Raw genomic sequence first — 19,235 nt, forward strand, 5'->3', positions numbered from 1 at the left:
TAATAGCAACCACTCATCACAAAAGGTAGTATTGTATTCCTATGCGTTCGTGTAGATCCATGAGATTCTTATAGACATATGATTGTAGACAAACTATTTAAGGAAGAGAAATAGATGAGCTCAAAAAAAAGAAACTGACATGTCACAGAATTTCTTTTCTCATTGAAAGAATAAATGGTACCTTCTGTGTAATAAAGATCTTTCCTTTCATATGAAGCTGCCCAGGCAAAATCAAAGGCTACGCGACAATTACGAATTCAAAAATGTACCTATGGAAAAAATACTTTAGGACCCCATCTAGATATATCTTCTAAACCCATCCAAATGCAAATTTTATTTATATAAAACGCTAAGGACGTTTACCAAAAGCCCGGAATTTGAGAATCAAGAGACCCTCGGGAATAAATTATTAATATTGGAGCAGTGTGTCTCATTGGAGCAGTCGGGAGGTCAGAACCGACTTGAGGCCGGGGTCGGGCCTTGGTCCTCCATTTCTTAATGAAATCCTAGCTCCGACTACACCGGCTCCACCTGGACATTCGATTGCACGCCCTCCTTTCTATTAAAAAAAAAATCAGAACTACTCATATTGTAGCATGAAAAATAAGTTTCCAATGTTAAAAATGTCATTCTCTTAATTTTTTGATAGCCATAGCCACAACAACTAATAAAATGAATGTTACGTTATCTTTTTTCAACGCTTTCTGTCACAAAAATTTGACATATTCTGACTCTATAAAAAGTGTACTTACATGGAAAACTCATAAATCCACTCTTTAAGTGTTTTAAAGAAAACAATAATTTCAACATTCATGAGTCGTAATAGATAATCCAGTTATAATAGCCACCCATTAATAGCAGACACTCGTCACAAAAAGTAGTATTGTATGCCTATGCATTTATGTAGATCCATCAGGAAGGATATTGTGCACATGAGATTCTCATAAACGTATAATTGTAGACAAACTATTTAGGGAAGAGCAATAGATGAGCTCAAAAGCAAGAAACTGACAGATCATAGAATTGTTATTCTCATTGAAAAAATAAATGGTACCTTCTGTATCAAAAGGAAAAAATATCGGTCTATTGAGATCGAGGTCCAGAAACGTTTGGATGGGACCAAGATTCTGGTCAAAATGTTGGTCAACAATTGTTGATCAGGAAAATATTTTGATATAATTATAGATTCCAACCCAAAGCAAACTCCACCAATTGTTACGTATTTGGCAAAATTTTTGGGTATCTCTCTTTGAAACTGTTTGAATTTCTCTGCATATATCTTTGTTCTTCCGTCTTCCGTCTAGGGCTGAGAAAAAACGATGAAAAGCTGACAATAACAACAAAACTGCCATGATAAGAATAAAAAAGAGAGGAGTAGATTAAGATCACCAATCTGATACAGAGTTTTGACCAACTAAAGGTAAGTCCCAAAGTCTACAATAATGTAAAAAAATACCTTGGCAGTCCAGCATTTCCCTTCACCGTTATGAATGGCATCTACTAAACCGGTGTAGTTCCAATTCTTTATGACATTGTATGGGCCATCATGTATTTCAACTTCTATAGTATATCCTCCATTATTAATCAGAAAAATGATAGGATTCTGCCCATTTCGAATCATAGTAGACACATCCTGGACTGTCACCTGTTGAAATAAGGAAGAATACATTTAGGGATAAAAACTTACTGATTTTTGGACAAAACAGATAACCCGAAGGAATTTAATATTTCAAATACAGATTCATTGTTATTCATTAAATAAAATATTACAGAATTTTATATAAAAATCCTTGCATCTGCACCTGAAAGCTTCCATCACCAATGCATGATATTAAACGCTTCTCTGGCGTTGCTTGAGCATATCCCAGTGTTGCTCCTACAGACCAGCCTATCGATCCATACTGCATTTGGAACTCATACCTGCCAAACATACATTTAGCTCAACGAGCAAACAGCTGCAAATATAGAGACAAATATACTTGCGAACAGAGCACCATGAGAGTCTAAAATAGATCAACATAATAGTAGGTCCCTCTCATCAGAGAACAAACATTTCTCTTTCATCACTCATTGCTGCCACTCTCCCATGTTTCATTCCTTCTAGAGTGTATATTCATTGTATATATTTTTAATCAATACCCAAAATTTGGTATATTATTAATTAATACCCAAAAACGCTCGTTTAAAGCAGACAGTAAGGATTACGAACTCGATCTCTAAGCTCGAACAGAGAAATAAATAAATATACCTCACCACTCAGCCAGGTAACTTTACGATCTGCTTGTTCATGTTTCATTAGTTACAGGGGATATATTCATTGTATATATCATTTAGCAATATACGGAATTGGTATTAATTGAAAATATACATCGTATAAATAGAAAATATATGAATGATTATATTTCAATCGTCTTAGATTTCAGAAGATTTCATGCATGGTGTTCTTCTGTAATTTCAATCAGCGTGGTCTCTAAATATTCATTCACATCATGGCGGAAGCTTACACACCGCTGGAGCTTAACAACATCTCGGCTCAAGATCTCAAGGAGATGCATCTTTTTGGCATGAAGGAGATGCAGACCTACTGTGTTGTCTGGATCAATTTTGAGAAAAAAGTGCGACAAAAAATAACAGAGCAGGTGGCGCAAACCCTACCTGGAACGACAAGGTCATTTTCAAAGTGGAAAAGCGTTTGCTCCGTAGTGAAACCTCTGCTGTGATGGCGGAGATATACTGCGTGTGTGGCCTCAGGGACAAGCTTGTAGGCACTGTCAGGGTCTTCCTTTCCACTTTCCTCAAGGACTACGGGAGCCCAGCGGGATGAGCTTCTCGGCACAGCAGGTCCGTCGTCCTTCTGGATGCGCCCCTCAAGGCATTCTCAACCTTGGCATCATGATTTTTGATGCCCTGCAACTGATGGGGCTGTGGATTTCAGAGATTTGATGAGGAATCCTGTCGAACCGAGGCCGTCATTTCTCAGACTTCGGCTCTGAAGCCTATCCAACAACAGTCTCACCGGAAACCTTCCTCCGCAAATGGTAAAGGCTAATTTCATATTGTGTTTGGTGGCAAGAAATTGAGACGCCGTGGTAGCCAGCTACCTCAGAGGTGGCAAACGGTGGCAGACCGTGGTAGCCAGCTGCCTGAGAGGTGAGAGGTGGCAGCTATATAATAAATTTTTGCATGCCCTAAGTTTCATGTTTGTCACTAAATTTTCCAGACTTTGGATAAAATATAACTTGTCACCACATTTTTGTATTGGTATAAGCGAAGCCTGCAATAAGAGGTCCTTTCTTGCCCAGCCAAAAACCTTCGTTAAAATTTTGATAGACTAAAATTGTCATTCTAAAACATTGGTTAAACGATGATAACGCCAAAAAAAATATGGTCAACGAATGAATTAATGCGTGGTCAACGATCTATCGATCGCTATAGTCCCAGGCAGGGACTAATAAGAATCAACCTATTCTATCAGTAATTTTAAGACTATAAACCTAATATTAAATTCGAGAAATGATGAGACATTAAGTTTAATGTAAGATAAGACTCAACGTATATTATCAGTAATTTTAAGACTATAAACCTAATATTAAGTTCGAGAAATGATGAGACATTAAGTTTAATGTAAGATAAGACTCGACCTATTTTATTAATAAATTGGCATTGTATCATGGGAAACCAAGTTCCTCGTGCAGATCAGCGGTTATAGCACATTTAAAGCTTGGCCGTTTTTGTTACTCATGAAAAAATGGGACACACAGCTAACAATTAGAACAGGTAACTGTTAGAGCACCTACTGGCCTGGGCCCCTTTCTCAGCATTTCTAGTCTCAAATGACAATGGTAACACCGTCTGTCTCTACGACATGAAAAAAAATACATTAAACGAAGTTAGCCATCAAGCCCAAAGAGAAAAACTAGGTGAATTTCAAGCAAAAATTTGCAGGCAGGAAACCTTCCACGTGTTTGATCTGAATACCTGTAGATTTTATTTGTATACATAAACAACTAATTCAGAAGTCATAGAAAGGAGCTATAGGGAATAACCCACCAACTACCAATCTCACAAAGAAGATTCCATAACTTGTAGAACTGCTCGAACTCAGAGAAAAGAATTGAGGGAGAGGATATCTCAACCACCAAATTCCTCGCGTCTTGTATGCTTTCCACTGTGTCAAACCGGGGATGCGAGAATACATAATCAGGGTTTTCGATGGGCTGGAGCTGCAATTCGTCGAATATTGTTGCGTAGCCATGACCTCTCTCGATGCAGCTGTGGTTATCCACAATAATCGCCGACCCCAAGCACTTAACGTCATTCAAACGCTGCAGTCCATCGTCATGAAGCTTGGATATCTTAATCTGAGGACTGTACTGATGATCAGGATTTCTACGAGAAGCACAGGATCTCTTTAGTCCAGTGAGGGATTGAACAACAGAACGAAATTCCGAAGCGCCTGTTTTGACAATTGTAGGGTTCGAGATACAGACTACGCTCAAGGCTTTAGCTGTGCATATTTTAGAATTGCTGGATCGTGCCGGTGAACTTATCCCTTTAGCAACCTCCGCCATTATTTTCTGGTGCCTCTAAATTTCGAAAATAATTGTCAACATGCAGGCTAAATGACGGAATCCAACAACATGGACAGTATACAAAACTTGAGAACGAGTGAACACCTATATAAAGAACCCTTCATCTCTCTGAATACACGAACTCTAGAATTGCAGCTTCGTCGAGCTGGGGGTCTGTGACATTGTACAGTTGCAGAAAGAAACGAGTAGGTTAGTTGCGGAATTATGAGAATAAGGGAAGTATATGAGAAAGTTCGAAGAAGAAATGGATCTGTGGAGAATTCCCAAGTTCGTAAATATGAATTCTCTCCGGTCGCGGGAGGCAGGACGAAACAAACTTTCATCCCAAGTTGGGAAATATCAATTTCTCCGGTCGCGGGAGGCAGGACGAAATAAACTTTCATTCCAAGTTGGCAAATATCATTTTTCTCCGGTCGCTGGAGGCAGTTTTGTATGAACAGGATGCATCTGGGATTCGGTGATCATTATCATATAAATAATAACTTCTTTGCCAAATAAGTATTGGCTACAGGTTTATTTTTTATCTTCAAAAATCTGTAAAATCGTTAATTTAGTGTGGTATTTATTAAATATAATTTATTCAAAAAACGATATAAAAAGTAAGTAAATCCATCACTAACTTATTAACTTACATTGTAAAATATAAAATCATTAACTTATATTTAAGATTTAAAACTTTTATACATTATGGTGACAGTGTACCTGATTACTAACTTGTCACGTCTAATCAGATGTGGTTTGTCAAGTTGATTTATTTGATGTAAGTGCCCACCAGCAAGACTAGTCACGATGTTCAATGTTGGGCCTTTATTCCGAATTCATAGAAATATTTTAGTAATTAGCCGAACCTACGTTAACTTTAATTTTTAAATAATAATTAATATAAATTATTTTTTTTTTTTATTAGGTAAGAAAATTTATTATAATTTAATTGTTAAATTAGCAGTGAAATATTCATTTCTGGTTGTTAACTGCGAAGGCAAGCGGGTCCGTCACGCTTATTCAAGGAAAACCACGCTTGTTATTAACTGTAAATATATTATTTAAGGAAAACCATACCACCTAGAATAACAGTGGGTAAGCTTCACTACTACAAGATGAACAACATATTTCCTTACATCTGAAAAAGATAAACTCTTAATCAATAAAAGCAATTTTAAAACATACACCAGGTCTATATAAATTAATAATAATATTATTACTGTAATATTTTTTTAATATTATTTTTATTATATAAATTAATAATAATATTTTTATTGTAATATTTTTTTAATATTATTTTTATTCTTATATATTTAGTAAAAATAGAATCTTAAATGTTTTTTTAAAGAAAAAAGAAAGTAAAGTGTTAAGCTTACATCAATCACATTTATATTTTTTCAATGTAATTGTTCTGGTTAAATATAAACTATATGAATAAGTGAATTGTCCATAACAGCTGGTGGGGTGACAAGGAAGTTAAGGATCGAAGTTTTGAAAAAGAAAAAATTAAATTTAAACATTATTGTCATTGCACTGATTGAAACCGCCGTTTCATTCTCCACCGCCCCTTCTATTAGCCATGTTACGCCACTTCCATTCACCTGTTACGCTGTTTCCATTCACTGGATACTAAATGCACAGAGAGGATAATAAATGCCACAAACTCCATGACGGTTGTCGCTTTCCTAATTGCCCTGATCGCTTTATTAATTATTCCTCGTCAATACATGGGTCCGGGTCTGGTGAAGCCATTATAGTTCAAGTTAGCATTTCATACATTCTCTGACAAATAAAACACTCCAAAACACTAGTTAATTAGGCCGATAGGCTTTCCTTTGGAACAGACTTTTGTCGTTCCTTTGGCTCTCGTGCTGACACGTGGCATCGGATTCTGAATGGCTCCTTTGTTCCTCATACTGACACGTGGCATCGGATTCTGAATGGCATAACCAGGAGTTTTTCAGTCTCGTGCAGCTAGCGTCGTGCAGTTAGCGTCAGAATAGAGCGGGACAGTTCTGCGAGGGAGTGGTTCTGCGAGGGAATGGCGGGTCGTGTTAACTTCCCGCAGTTATCTTCCACCTTATGCATTAACTGTTTTGCGGTTCCTTTGGATGTTAGAGCAGAACCTGATCCACGGTTTGTTTTCCAGTTTGTTCGACAGCCTCACGCCCTATAGACAGTCCTCAGATTTTGCAAGCGCAAGGAAAAGTTCACGCGGCCCGTGATTTCCTCCTACCGATGCGATTTAGCTCTGAGATAGATCTTTCTGGCCCTTCCCTGCTCGAGATCTGTTTCTTGGAAGCGTTTCGAGCTTCGGACGCTGGCCTGTTCGATGAGCTTTGAGATTTATGCGTAAAAGAAACGGTACAGACGCTGGAGATAATGAACAGGGGATTTTCTCAGCACGCTGACTGAGGACAAAGGTTAAAGTCCGGTAGGTGCCAAAGTTGTCGGCCATGTCTTCTCTTAGCAGAGAACTCATGTTTCTCATTCTCCAGTTTCTAGATGAGGAAAAGTTTAAGGAAACGGTCCACAAGTAAGTAGATCTTTCGTTATTTTATTTTTATTTATGAAATGTTCTTGATTTTTTGCGGTTTTATGAGTTTCTGCTCATGCTTTTCTCTGTCATGCCGTTTGGGGTTGGTTTGGTCAGGCTCGAGCAGGAATCGGGCTTTTTGTTCAATATGAAGTATTTTGAGGACCAGGTCGTTGGTGGAGAGTGGGAAGAGGTGGAGAGATACCTTTCTGGTTTTATGAAAGTTGATGACAATCGATACTCCATGAAGATATTTTTTGAAATCAGGAAGCAGAAATATTTAGAGGAATTGGACAAGTAAGTTAAGACAGCACAGTCAAATTTATCATTTTCTGTGTTTTATGCTTTCTAGTCAGTCTCTTTCTATGTAAAATTGGAAAGTGCTGATAGTATGGTATAAATATAGATGGTTATCATTGAGAATATTCTGCTCGAAGTTATCAATTTTGTAGGGTTTATTTTATGTGCTGCGTGTCTCTGTCAGTAAGGTAGATGGGCTGCAAATAAAATCGATAATGATATGCTAGAATAACTTGCTTATTGCTTGTTCAATGCCTGGACACCTTTATAAGTTTAAGGAAACCTTTTAAATTTATAGGTTTAAACTTCCTAATTCTTTTTGCAACCAGTGTTACTGTACTCTTTCGACTCCGAGTCAACTTCCAAGTCCGATGTGGTTCTTTCGAGGGAACCGAGTCTAGTCAGCTTCTTTAAGTTTGAGTCAGACTCACAAGCCAAACGCAAGTTAGATTGACTCAACCAATCTGAATTTGTGAGTTTTATAAGGCGGACTTATTTATCTCTGTGAATAATACAAGAAAACCAAAACTAAACAGTCTGTTTTCTGATCAAATTTCACAACAGACAACCAGCAGACCTATCAACTGTCAAGAATACACAGGGAATTGTAGTATGTAGTATCCTCTATGTACAAACTTAACATTATATGGACATTGAAAACTTCTTTATTATGAAAAATGTCTTCTTTTATTACTAATTTAACTTTCATTTTATTGAATTCCTGAGTTAATTCCCAACTCGTAGGTCTTAGGTCGATGTTCTAATGCAAGTTTTAACCAACATGATGATATTGAGGAAAGATTCAACTGTCGACTTCCTATGAAATTGCATCAAGCATTAAATTTGTGTGTATTTTCAAGGCTAACTTTTCTTTTTGAACCTAGAAATATTTTTTTTCGTGGATCTCTGTTTTCTTAATATAAATCATTGTCATTAATCCAATGGTGAGCATCATGAGTGGAATGTTCTTTGCTTACAATATGGATGATCATTTAATTAATGAGGTATAGTTTTAAGATGTGAAATAGATGTCAAATATATATAACCTCTTTTCAAATGGATGTCTTTCCAGGGCAGACCGAGCCAAAGCTGTAGAAATACTAGTAAAGGACCTAAAAGTGTTTGCTTCCTTCAATGAGGAGCTGTATAAGGAGATAACACAACTTCTGACTTTAGATAATTTCAAGTGCTTGTTTGCTATATATAATAGGTTCTTAATTTTAAAGTTATAACATTCTGAATTGAGCAGGATTCATTTTATCTGTATTCGCTAACAAACCTGTCTGTGAATCAGAGAAAATGAACAGCTTTCAAAGTACGGGGATACCAAATCAGCTAGGAACATTATGTTATTGGAATTAAAAAAGCTTATAGAAGCTAATCCTCTGTTCCGAGAAAAGTTACAGTTTCCTGCACTTAAAGCATCTCGATTGCGGACGCTTATCAATCAAAGGTTTATATAGAAGCTAAGTTTTCAAGCATGTTTATTTTCGAGATGCCAGTATATTGCAAGTCTTTCTTCACTGGGTTTTAACTGCTTATTTTACTTGGATGCACAGGATGAACTTTCATGCATTAACATTATTGTCGCATTTAATTAATTTTTTCCTGTTTCTTGTAGCTTCTTTGGTTCCAGGGGTGGTGTAGTTGTTATAACTTGTTTTTTCTAATGTGCATTCTTGCTAAATTTTGCAGTCTGAATTGGCAGCATCAGCTCTGCAAAAATCCAAGGCCTAACCCTGGGTGCCAAAGTTGTCGGCCATGTCTTCTCTTAGCAGAGAACTCGTGTTTCTCATTCTCCAGTCTCTAGATGAGGAAAAGTTTAAGGAAACGGTCCACAAGTAAGTAGATCTTTCGTTATTTTATTTTTATTTATGAAATGTTCTTGATTTTCTGCGGTTTTATGAGTTTCTGCTCATGCTTTTCTCTGTCATGCCGTTTGGGGTTGGTTTGGTCAGGCTCGAGCAGGAATCGGGCTTTTTCTTCAATATGAAGTATTTTGAGGACCAGGTCGTCGGTGGAGAGTGGGAAGAGGTGGAGAGATACCTTTCTGGTTTTACGAAAGTTGATGACAATCGATACTCCATGAAGATATTTTTTGAAATCAGGAAGCAGAAATATTTAGAGGAATTTGACAAGTAAGTTAAGACAGCACAGTCAAATTTATCATTTTCTGTGTTTTATGCTTTCTAGTCAGTCTCTTTCTATGGAAAATTGGAAAGTGCTGATAGTATCGTATAAATATAGATGCTTATCATTGAGAATATTGTGCTCGAAGTTATCAATTTTGTAGGGTTTATGTTATGTGCTGCGTGTCTCTGTCAGTAAGGTAGATGGGCTGCAAATAAAAACGATAATGATATGCTAGAATAACTTGCTTATTGCTTGTTCAATGCCTAGACACCTTTATAAGTTTAAGGCAACCTTTTAAATTTATAGGTTTAAACTTCCTAATTCTTTTTGCAACCAGTGTTACTGTACTCTTTTGACTCCGAGTCAACTTCCAAGTCCGATGTGGTTCTTTCGAGGGAACCGAATCTAGTCAGCTTCTTTAAGTTTGAGTCAGACTCACAAGCCAAACGCAAGTTAGATTGACTCAACCAATCTGAATTTGCGAGTTTTATAAGGCGGACTTATTTATCTCTGTGAATAATACAAGAAAACCAAAACTAAACAGTCCGTTTTCTGATCAAATTTCACAACAGACAACCAGCAAACCTATCAACTGTCAAGAATACACAGGGAATTGTAATATGTAGTATCCTCTATGTACAAACTTAACATTATATGGACATTGAAAACTTCTGTATTATGAAAAATGTCTTCTTTTATTACTAATTTAACTTTCATTTTATTGAATTCCTGAGTTAATTCCCAACTCGTAGGTCTTAGGTCGATGTTCTAATGCAAGTTTTAAGCAACATGATGATATTGAGGAAAGATTCAACTGTCGACTTCCTATGAAATTGCATCAAGCATTAAATTTGTGTGTATTTTCAAGGCTAACTTTTCTGTTTGAACCTAGAAATATTTTTTTTCGTGGATCTCTGTTTTCTTAATATAAATCATTGTCATTAATCCAATGGTGAGCATCATGAGTGGAATGTTCTTTGCTTACAATATGGATGATCATTTAATTAATGAGGTATAGTTTTAAGATGTGAAATAGATGTCAAATATATATAACCTCTTTTCAAATGGATGTCTTTCCAGGGCAGACCGAGCCAAAGCTGTAGAAATACTAGTAAAGGACCTAAAAGTGTTTGCTTCCTTCAATGAGGAGCTGTATAAGGAGATAACGCAACTTCTGACTTTAGATAATTTCAGCTGCTTGTTTGCTATATATAATAGGTTCTTAATTTTAAAGTTATAACATTCTGAATTGAGCAGGATTCATTTTATCTGTATTCGCTAACAAACCTGTCTGTGAATCAGAGAAAATGAACAGCTTTCAAAGTACGGGGATACCAAATCAGCTAGGAACATTATGTTATTGGAATTAAAAAAGCTTATAGAAGCTAATCCTCTGTTCCGAGAAAAGTTACAGTTTCCTGCACTTAAAGCATCTCGATTGCGGACGCTTATCAATCAAAGGTTTATATAGAAGCTAAGTTTTCAAGCATGTTTATTTTCGAGATGCCAGTATATTGCAAGTCTTTCTTCACTGGGTTTTAACTGCTTATTTTACTTGGATGCACAGGATGAACTTTCATGCATTAACATTACTGTCGCATTTAATTAATTGTTTCCTGTTTCTTGTAGCTTCTTTGGTTCCAGGGGTGGTGTAGTTGTTATAACTTGTTTTTTCTAATGTGCATTCTTGCTAAATTTTGCAGTCTGAATTGGCAACATCAGCTCTGCAAAAATCCAAGGCCTAACCCTGATATAAAAACCATTTTTGTTGATCATAATTGTGGATGTGTAGTTCCGGGATTTCCTAGTGTTCTCAGATATTGAACCTTCCTTTGCGTTGTTACAGGTAAACGCTATGCTGATCGTCTACACTGTTACAGGTAAACTCTATGCTGATCTAATCAGAAGATATGTTAATTAGACTTGGCCTTACTGTGCGAATATGATTTTTTCGAGAGCTATACGAACATGCCATTGAAACATCAGAAATAGTTATATTTTGTGTACGCAATTACCAAAGAAATGAAGGTTTGTTCGGCATGATGCTCCAGGCCATTGAAACATGAGAAATAATTATTTTGTGTAAGCAATATGCCAATGAAATGAAGGTTTGTTCGGCATGATGCTCTATCTTCTACGGAAGAGACAAATTATTGCCCTACATTCGGGCTGCAATATGCGAAAGGACAGGGACCTCACTGTATTTTTTGGATTATCAGGTATTACGAATCAAACAGAGAGCTGCAAATGTCATGAGATGCACAAAGTGTGTTTGGTCCTTCATTTTTATGAGCTGAATACATATCTATAAATGCATTTTTTTATCATTTTTCCAATTTTCATACTATTTTTCTAATTTAAAAAATCTATCGGCCTCTTTTTGCACTTTTTAGGGCAATTGCTAGTTATATCGAAATTGCTAGCATCATAGTAGCCGGATGTGGTTTTTCGTTTTTAATATAGTTTTTGGACATGTGTGGGATTCATTGTATAAAGATTTTATAGCTTTAAAAATGCAATTCAAGGAGACTTTGAAGGGTTTTATGGGATGTGGTAAACTCTTTTAAAAATAAACTCTTTGGCATGACATTTTGAATAAACCATTTTTTAAAATGAATTCTTTGGCATGACATGTTGAACAAACTACTTCATTAAGGCTTGATTTTAAATTATAGTAATATTATGGCAAAAATATGACTTTGTTTTAATTGGTATTCAAAGGCTTTGTGATGTGCATGGATAAGTGTTAGCTTCATTTAAGATGCATTGACCAGATATCCACAAGACAAGGTAATTGATCTTTGATTCAATGGCATTACCTCACTAACCCGTCTTCATTTATAATTAAATATGAATAATTAATAATTAATTTAATTTATATTTAATAATTAATATTAATTAAGTAAAGTTTTCCATAGAAGTCATATAAGAAAAATATTTAGCTGATGCATTTCAAATCAACAAGTGTGGTTCATCATCATGATCAGATGAAAAGGCAAACCATGGCAAAGGCTTAAATAGAGTGCAATGTAGAGACATAATTTCAAATAACGGCTATATTAGATGGCTAGTTTTTGAAAAAAAAATTAAATAATGTATTAGTTTAAAAATTTATTAAAAATATTAATAGGTCATAGTTATATTAAATTGCTAGTTTTTTAAAAATAATATTTAAATAATGATATTAATTTATTAAAAAATATTAGTAAGTAGTGGCTATATTGAACGACTAGTTTTTGAAAAATAATATTTAAATTAATTTATTAAAAACAAAGATGAATAAGTAACTGCTATATTAAACAACTAGTTTTTGAGAAATAATATTTAAATTAATTTATTAAAAATAAAAATAAAAATGAGACTCTAAAGGAGGGAATTAAAAAATTATAAAACGAGTCAAGACCCTAATTGAGACAATATCATTTGATAAATAAAATAATTAATGGAAATAAAATTAACTAAATTAAAAATAATTAATGGAAACATAAATAAAATAAAACAAAAGTATAAACAATTGAAAAGAAATATATATATATATATATATATATATATATATATATATATATATATATATATATATATATATATATATATATAATAAAAATAAAAAATATATATATATATATATATATATATATATATATATATATATATTCAAAGAAAAGTAATCAATAAATAAAATAGGGTCAACAATAAAATATGGGGTTGAGGCCCATTAAACAAATAACAAAAATACTAAAAAGAATTAAAAAGGAATAGGATGATAAAATAAATAAATAGAAAGAAGGATCAAGAAAATAAACTCTAATGAAGAATAAATCAACAACAAATACTATAAAAAGAAGCCCAAAAACCTAGGAGGTCAGGACATGGACCCAACTTCTACTAATATTCCAACTCTCATCTCTATTCAATCTTTTTTTTCTTTTCTCAATTTTTAGGGCCTCCCTCAATTTATGATGATGGAAATGACTAACCCTAGGAATGACTTGGGCATCCTCAATCCAGAAGTGATGCTTATATTTATCTCCATGCCCCGTCAAAGCAAAGGAGAGGGTCCAACCATGCTTGATGTCAGCAACATGGTCACAAATCCTTTGATTAATCAAGCGACCAGTCTTACCAATGCAGGGAGTTCCATAAGAGCATGGGATAACGTAAACACCCTTCATTTTCTTGGGGTCCATTGCGTCGTTTATAGATCTAAGGGAGCTCCGAATGGTATTTAAAGGCCTAAAGGTTGAAGCCACCGTATCCTTCCTTAAGATCCTCACAATATTGTTAGCGGTCCCTTGCATAAAAGGAAGATGAATACTAGAAAATCGATCCTTGGTATCTTTCTTAACACTAGGACTTTTTTGAGCTCCTAGGAAAGCCTTAGTAAATTGGTGTCTACTATACCTATTATTAAATTGAACACTTAGGAGATGTGCTTTCGCTTCATTGAGATGGTTCTCATCAGAAACTCATAAAGCTCTAGTCATTAAGGTGTTGAGAACACTAAGCTTTTGAGTTGGGAAATGATGAGAATTAGTTGTTCTTAGATCTGTAAAACACCTTGTGGACCCCAAAATATGAAAGGTGTTTATGTTATCCCATACTCTTGTGGGAAACCCTACATTGGTGAGATTGGTCGATCGATTAATCAAAGGATTCATGAGCATGCTACTAACATCAACCATGGCAGGACCCGCTTCTCTGCTTTTTGGTGAAGCATGCAGATAAATCTAAGCATCACATCTAGATTGAGGATTCCCAAGTCGTTGCTAGGGTTAGTCATTTCCATCATCTTGAGTTGAGGGAGGCCCTAAAAATTAGAAAAGACCCAATAATTTTAATAGAGATGAAAGTTCAAATATTAATAGAAGTTGGGTCCATGTCCTGTCCTCCTAGTTTTTTAGGCTTCTTTTTGGGATTTATTTTGTTTATTTTTTTATCTAAGTAGGTATTGGCATCCGTTTTATAGTATTTATTCTTGATTTATTCTTCATTAGAGTTTATTTTCTTGATATATATATATATATATATATATATATATATATATATATCTTTTGACTTTTGTATATTTTTGTTTTATTTTATTTATTTTTCCATTAATTATTTTTAATTTAGTTTATTTTATTTCCATTAATTATTTTATTTATGAAATGATCTTGTCTCGATTAGGGCCTTGACTTGTTTTTATAATTTTTGACTTCCCTCCTTTAGAGTTTGATTTTTTTTAATAAATTAATTTAAATATTATTTCTAAAAACTAGTTGTTTAATATAGTAGTTACTTATTAATATTTGTTTTAATAAACTAATATCATAATTTAAATATCATGTTTTCAAAAACTAGTAATATTTGGTTTTAATAAATTATTTTAAATATTATTTTTCAAAAACTCGTCCTTTAATATAGTTATTACTTATTAATATTTTTTAATAAATTAATAAACTAATATCATTATTTAAATATTATTTTTAAAAAATAGTAATATTTTGTTTTGATAAATTAATTTAAAAATTATTTTTCAAAAACTAGCGGTTACCTATTAATATTTTTAATAAATTAATAAAATAATATCATTATTTAAATAATTTTTTCAAAAACTAGCCATTTAATATGGTCATTACTTAATAATATTTTTTAATATATTAATAAATTAATAGCATAATTTAAATATTATTGTTCAAATATAGTCGTTAATTGAAATTATGTCTTTACATTGCTCTCTATTTAAGCCTTTGCCATGGTCTGCCTCTTCATTTCATCTTGATGATGAACCACACTTGTTGGTTTGAAAAGCGTCGGACAAAAATTTCTATTCTTTTATTTCTATCGAAAGACTTTGCTTAATTCATTGTAGATCACAAAATCTTGAATATAGAAATGAATTAATTATTTAATTGATATTATTATTTATTAATTAATTATAAATTAATTAGTTATTTGATGAATTAATTAATAATGAATAAATCATTTCTTTTATTAATTATTTGATTAACTAATTAATTAATTAATTGTTTGAATTATTTGATTAATAAATTGATAAATTATTTAATTAAGTAGTTAATTGTTTAATCACATGTGTATAATAATTTTATTATCAAAATAACTATAAATTAAAAAACAATTAAAATTAATAAAAAAAAATAAAAATAACCATCTAAAATAATACAATTATTTAATAATTTAAAAATCAAAGAGAACTACACCAAAAAAATTATATATATATATATAGTTTTACTTATTAGAATTTTTAATAATAAGTGTAGAACATAATAATAATAATAATAATAATAGTACATAATTATTATTATTACTTTATTAATATAATTTTAACTTAATAATATTATTGAAACTTTAATAAAATTATTATAATACAATAATAACTATAGATTATTATATTGATTTACAAATTTATAAATTAATAATATGCTAATTTGAACAGTAACATATTATAATCACAATTAATTTTCATGATAATTTTGGTCAAAGATAGTGAACATGAAGATCATGTTTAACCATGATAATTGATGGAATTATGTTTAAAATGCTTACAATTAAGCATAAATACGTATTTGGAGTCATCGTGATGACCTAGAGAAAGATATTTAGCCTTTCTAGTCAACCTTTGCAGTCATTGTATAAATAGTCAACCACGGTAAATGTTAATCAACTATATATTTACCATAAGCAATGATAGTCAACATTGTTCACTCATAGTCATTCTTAGTCAAACGTGGTCAAACATTGTCAACCATTGGCTCAAACACAAATAAGATCATGGTATCCATAATGGTCACTAAATAACATGTTCACATCATAAACTCATAAACAATTATCATACATACATAATAATCACAACTGCATATTCAGTCTATATTAGTACAACCTAATGTCACAAATAAGTTGATTCATGCATGAATGTGATAACCCTAACCATCTGCATAGGCCAATCCAACTCAGCATGACACATATAACAGCAAGATCTTAATGTAATAACCATAATTATCAAGTTAGTAACATATAACAACAACAAGTTATATATCATGTTCATCAAAAACATATAACCTAATCATTAAGCTAATCATCATATAATAACAACAAGTTAACCTATAACATACTCATCAACAACATATAACATAATCATCAAGTTATCTAACATAAAACAACAAGAGAAATGCATACAACCACAAGATACTACCACTCATGACTATATGACACATGTGCATATGACTACACTAATCAACTAGCATCTATCATGTATGTAACCATAACATCAATAGAAATATACGTAAAATTGATGTATATAACCCTAATGCATATAAAAATCTATTAACTAACATACCTGCATGTCCAACATCCAAACCTATATGACAATATGTTCTTGCCTCAAGGTCTAGTGCTCCAAATTCACTTTAAGGATTTGTATCTCCTACCATAACATACCAATAGAATCATGATGACCTAATTACATACAATGACCTCATGCACAACAAACTTCACCATGACAATGCATGCCTAACAACATATAGACATTGAAATTCATAACAAATTCATAACTCACATGCACTGATGACAATCAAATGCAACAACAACACCATCAACTTCCCCATGGCAACACAATTGCGATAATGACCACCACCATGCATACACAACAAGCACATAAAAACATATGAAACACATATGCAACTAATCCATATGCATGACAAAAACACTCACCAAAGTAGATTGCAACCATGCTTTGATACCAATCTGTAACCACCCTCCTCCCACGTCTACCAAAGTAACCGACAAACTAAGGTAAACATGTGACGACAGGCTACTATAATATGATTCAACATCATAGGTGACCTTAAGGAAATGGAATAGATAGAAACACATTAAACATACCTTCTACATTAGCAACAACACTCCCAGGAGGTATCCCAGCCACTCAGGAATTCTACCCTTGGGTCCCATTGATGTTTTAGACCTTTCGACATGTGGACACTCTCATATTATGGGCATGCCAGAATCCACGAACCTATAGAGGTTCTCATAAGCCTGCGTGACTGCATCAAGGGACTTTTCCCAACAGACGTGTGCTAGCGTCCGCAGAATTTAAGGCACTTTTGTAGCCTAGAATTATGGCCACTGCCCAAAACTTGTTGTAACTTCCAAAATACATCAAACACATAATGAAAAGGCTAGTAAACCAAAAACCAATTGGAACTGATATTTTTGTCAAACACTTGGCCTCAAAGCAAATTACAAGTCTAGGATACAAGACAAAGCATGAATGAATTAAAACTCTTTTGAAACATGACAAGAAGGATCACCACCTTCTCCCTTGAACTATTATGACATTAATTAGGCATTTGATCCATAATTTTAACAATTACAAATAAATACATGAAATAAGCATGACATGAACTAATCAATTAACCATGCTTATAACTAACATAAAACTGTGGAAATAATAGAGATATAATAGCCATTAAAACCATATATAAATAATTACAAAAGAAAGAGAACTTAGCTTTAATTAATGATAGGAAAATCCGACCAGGTTCCATACTTCCATGTACCACCCAACCGTAGACATGGTTGAACTAAATCTTTCTTTCAACCAGTCACCCATGTGCCATATTCCAAACATGAATGTGGGATATCATGGATAAACCAATACAAAAATAACGAAGGGACTCTATAGGTTAAACCACCTCCACCATCAGCAAATGATGATCACACCAAAACTAGTGCTTCGATAACAAAACCAAATCGAGCTTGGATTTCCATCCAAAATCCATCACTATGCTTGAGGAATTTTTTGTCTCCTTGTCTCTCATTCTCTACCGCAATCCAATCCCGTATCACTAGTCCCTAAACTGAGATGAGTCTCTCAGACTTCACCACAATCAAAACCCAGATGAATAGGCCCTAAACCGAGACTTCTCCCTTAGGTTTTACCATGTATCTCTCCAAAACCAGTTAAGGGATTCCTAGGCCTTTGGGAATGAACCTTGAGACTGTTGGGTTGTGTTATACTCGTTCCATGACTAGCCCACGTAGTTAACTGGGGAGTTAGAGGGGGGTGGAGTACCCCATTCATTGCGCCGATTACGTAGCATAGGGGTTCACAGGGGGTTTGAGGGGTGTAGGTAACCCCACTCTATGGGGACCCTATATTAGGTTGGGCGGACCTACCTATGGTTTTGTGCATGATTTTTCGCACATGCTTTTGGACATGACGGTTTTCGGTCCATGGTATTGGATGCTTCAGCATGTATAAATATGTGTTGTAACATTGAAAGGAACATAATGAAAAATCAAGCTGGTAGTCCCAGTTTTGGGATCTAAAGGAAAATCTTTGTGTATATTTGTTTTAGGTTTTATGCTCTCTCATTTTTTATTTTCTGTGCTTTAGAGTTCGTATGCAAGTAATTTTTGTACGGGGTTAAAACCTACATTTGGTATTAGAGTTGTTTTGGCTTCAAGGGGACACCTTTGCTGCTGAGGGGTTTCGCTCAGGCCTATGGTAGACCCTGTTTAGTGGGAGATCTGTGAGATCAATTCTAGTGGTGAAAGAAGATGGCAAGCAGTGGAAAGATAGAGATCGAGAAATTTAATGGTCAGAGTTTTGAGTTTTTGAAACTCAAGATGGAGGATTTTTTGGTGGATAAAGATTAATGGATTATGGTAGATCTGGGTACTAAACCAAT

The 19,235-nt window shown here is 33.8% G+C and overlaps 2 protein-coding genes across 3 annotated transcripts; one reads left to right on the forward strand and one right to left on the reverse strand.

Moving 5' to 3' along the window:
- Positions 1–1,278: 1,278 nt before the first annotated feature.
- Positions 1,279–1,959, reverse strand: LOC149164929 (pyruvate decarboxylase 2-like). 2 transcript variants are annotated; one of them, XM_089431037.1, is made up of 3 exons: positions 1,803–1,959; positions 1,457–1,645; positions 1,279–1,306 (listed from the first exon to the last, which is right to left on the reverse strand). In XM_089431037.1, the coding sequence occupies exons 1-3, from the start codon at positions 1,929–1,931 to the stop codon at positions 1,301–1,303; spliced, it is 324 nt and encodes a 107-aa protein (XP_089287163.1). In that variant the 5' UTR covers positions 1,932–1,959; the 3' UTR covers positions 1,279–1,300. The 2 variants fall into 2 exon arrangements, with proteins under 2 accessions (XP_089287163.1, XP_089287162.1); XM_089431036.1 differs by having other exon boundaries at positions 1,279–1,327.
- Positions 1,960–6,794: 4,835 nt separating this feature from the next.
- On the forward strand, positions 6,795–9,491 carry LOC149164930 (protein TPR3-like). The gene is made up of 6 exons (XM_089431038.1): positions 6,795–7,110; positions 7,228–7,407; positions 8,483–8,596; positions 8,705–8,863; positions 9,106–9,251; positions 9,369–9,491. The coding sequence occupies exons 1-5, from the start codon at positions 7,031–7,033 to the stop codon at positions 9,218–9,220; spliced, it is 648 nt and encodes a 215-aa protein (XP_089287164.1). The 5' UTR covers positions 6,795–7,030; the 3' UTR covers positions 9,221–9,251; positions 9,369–9,491.
- Positions 9,492–19,235: the final 9,744 nt, after the last annotated feature.

The sequence above is a fragment of the Pinus tabuliformis genome, chromosome 5_1 (genome assembly GCF_031772625.1).
Source record: "Pinus tabuliformis cultivar Carrire ecotype Pingquan chromosome 5_1, CPIR1, whole genome shotgun sequence".
In the NCBI taxonomy this organism is placed as follows: Eukaryota; Viridiplantae; Streptophyta; class Pinopsida; order Pinales; family Pinaceae; genus Pinus; species Pinus tabuliformis.

Bases quoted from the DNA above. Each gene is read 5' to 3' on its own strand.
- LOC149164930 (XM_089431038.1), top strand. From the start codon at position 7,031: ATGTCTTCTCTTAGCAGAGAACTCATGTTTCTCATTCTCCAGTTTCTA. The intron at 7,111-7,227 runs GTAAGTAGATCT...TGGTTTGGTCAG, and splicing joins TTTAAGGAAACGGTCCACAA to GCTCGAGCAGGAATCGGGCT. The intron at 8,864-9,105 runs GTTTATATAGAA...TAAATTTTGCAG, and splicing joins CGGACGCTTATCAATCAAAG to TCTGAATTGGCAGCATCAGC.
- LOC149164929 (XM_089431036.1), bottom strand. From the start codon at position 1,931: ATGTTTGGCAGGTATGAGTTCCAAATGCAGTATGGATCGATAGGCTGG. The intron at 1,646-1,802 runs GTGCAGATGCAA...TTATTTCAACAG, and splicing joins TTGGTGATGGAAGCTTTCAG to GTGACAGTCCAGGATGTGTC. The intron at 1,328-1,456 runs GTATTTTTTTAC...TGTTATTGTCAG, and splicing joins GGAAATGCTGGACTGCCAAG to CTTTTCATCGTTTTTTCTCA.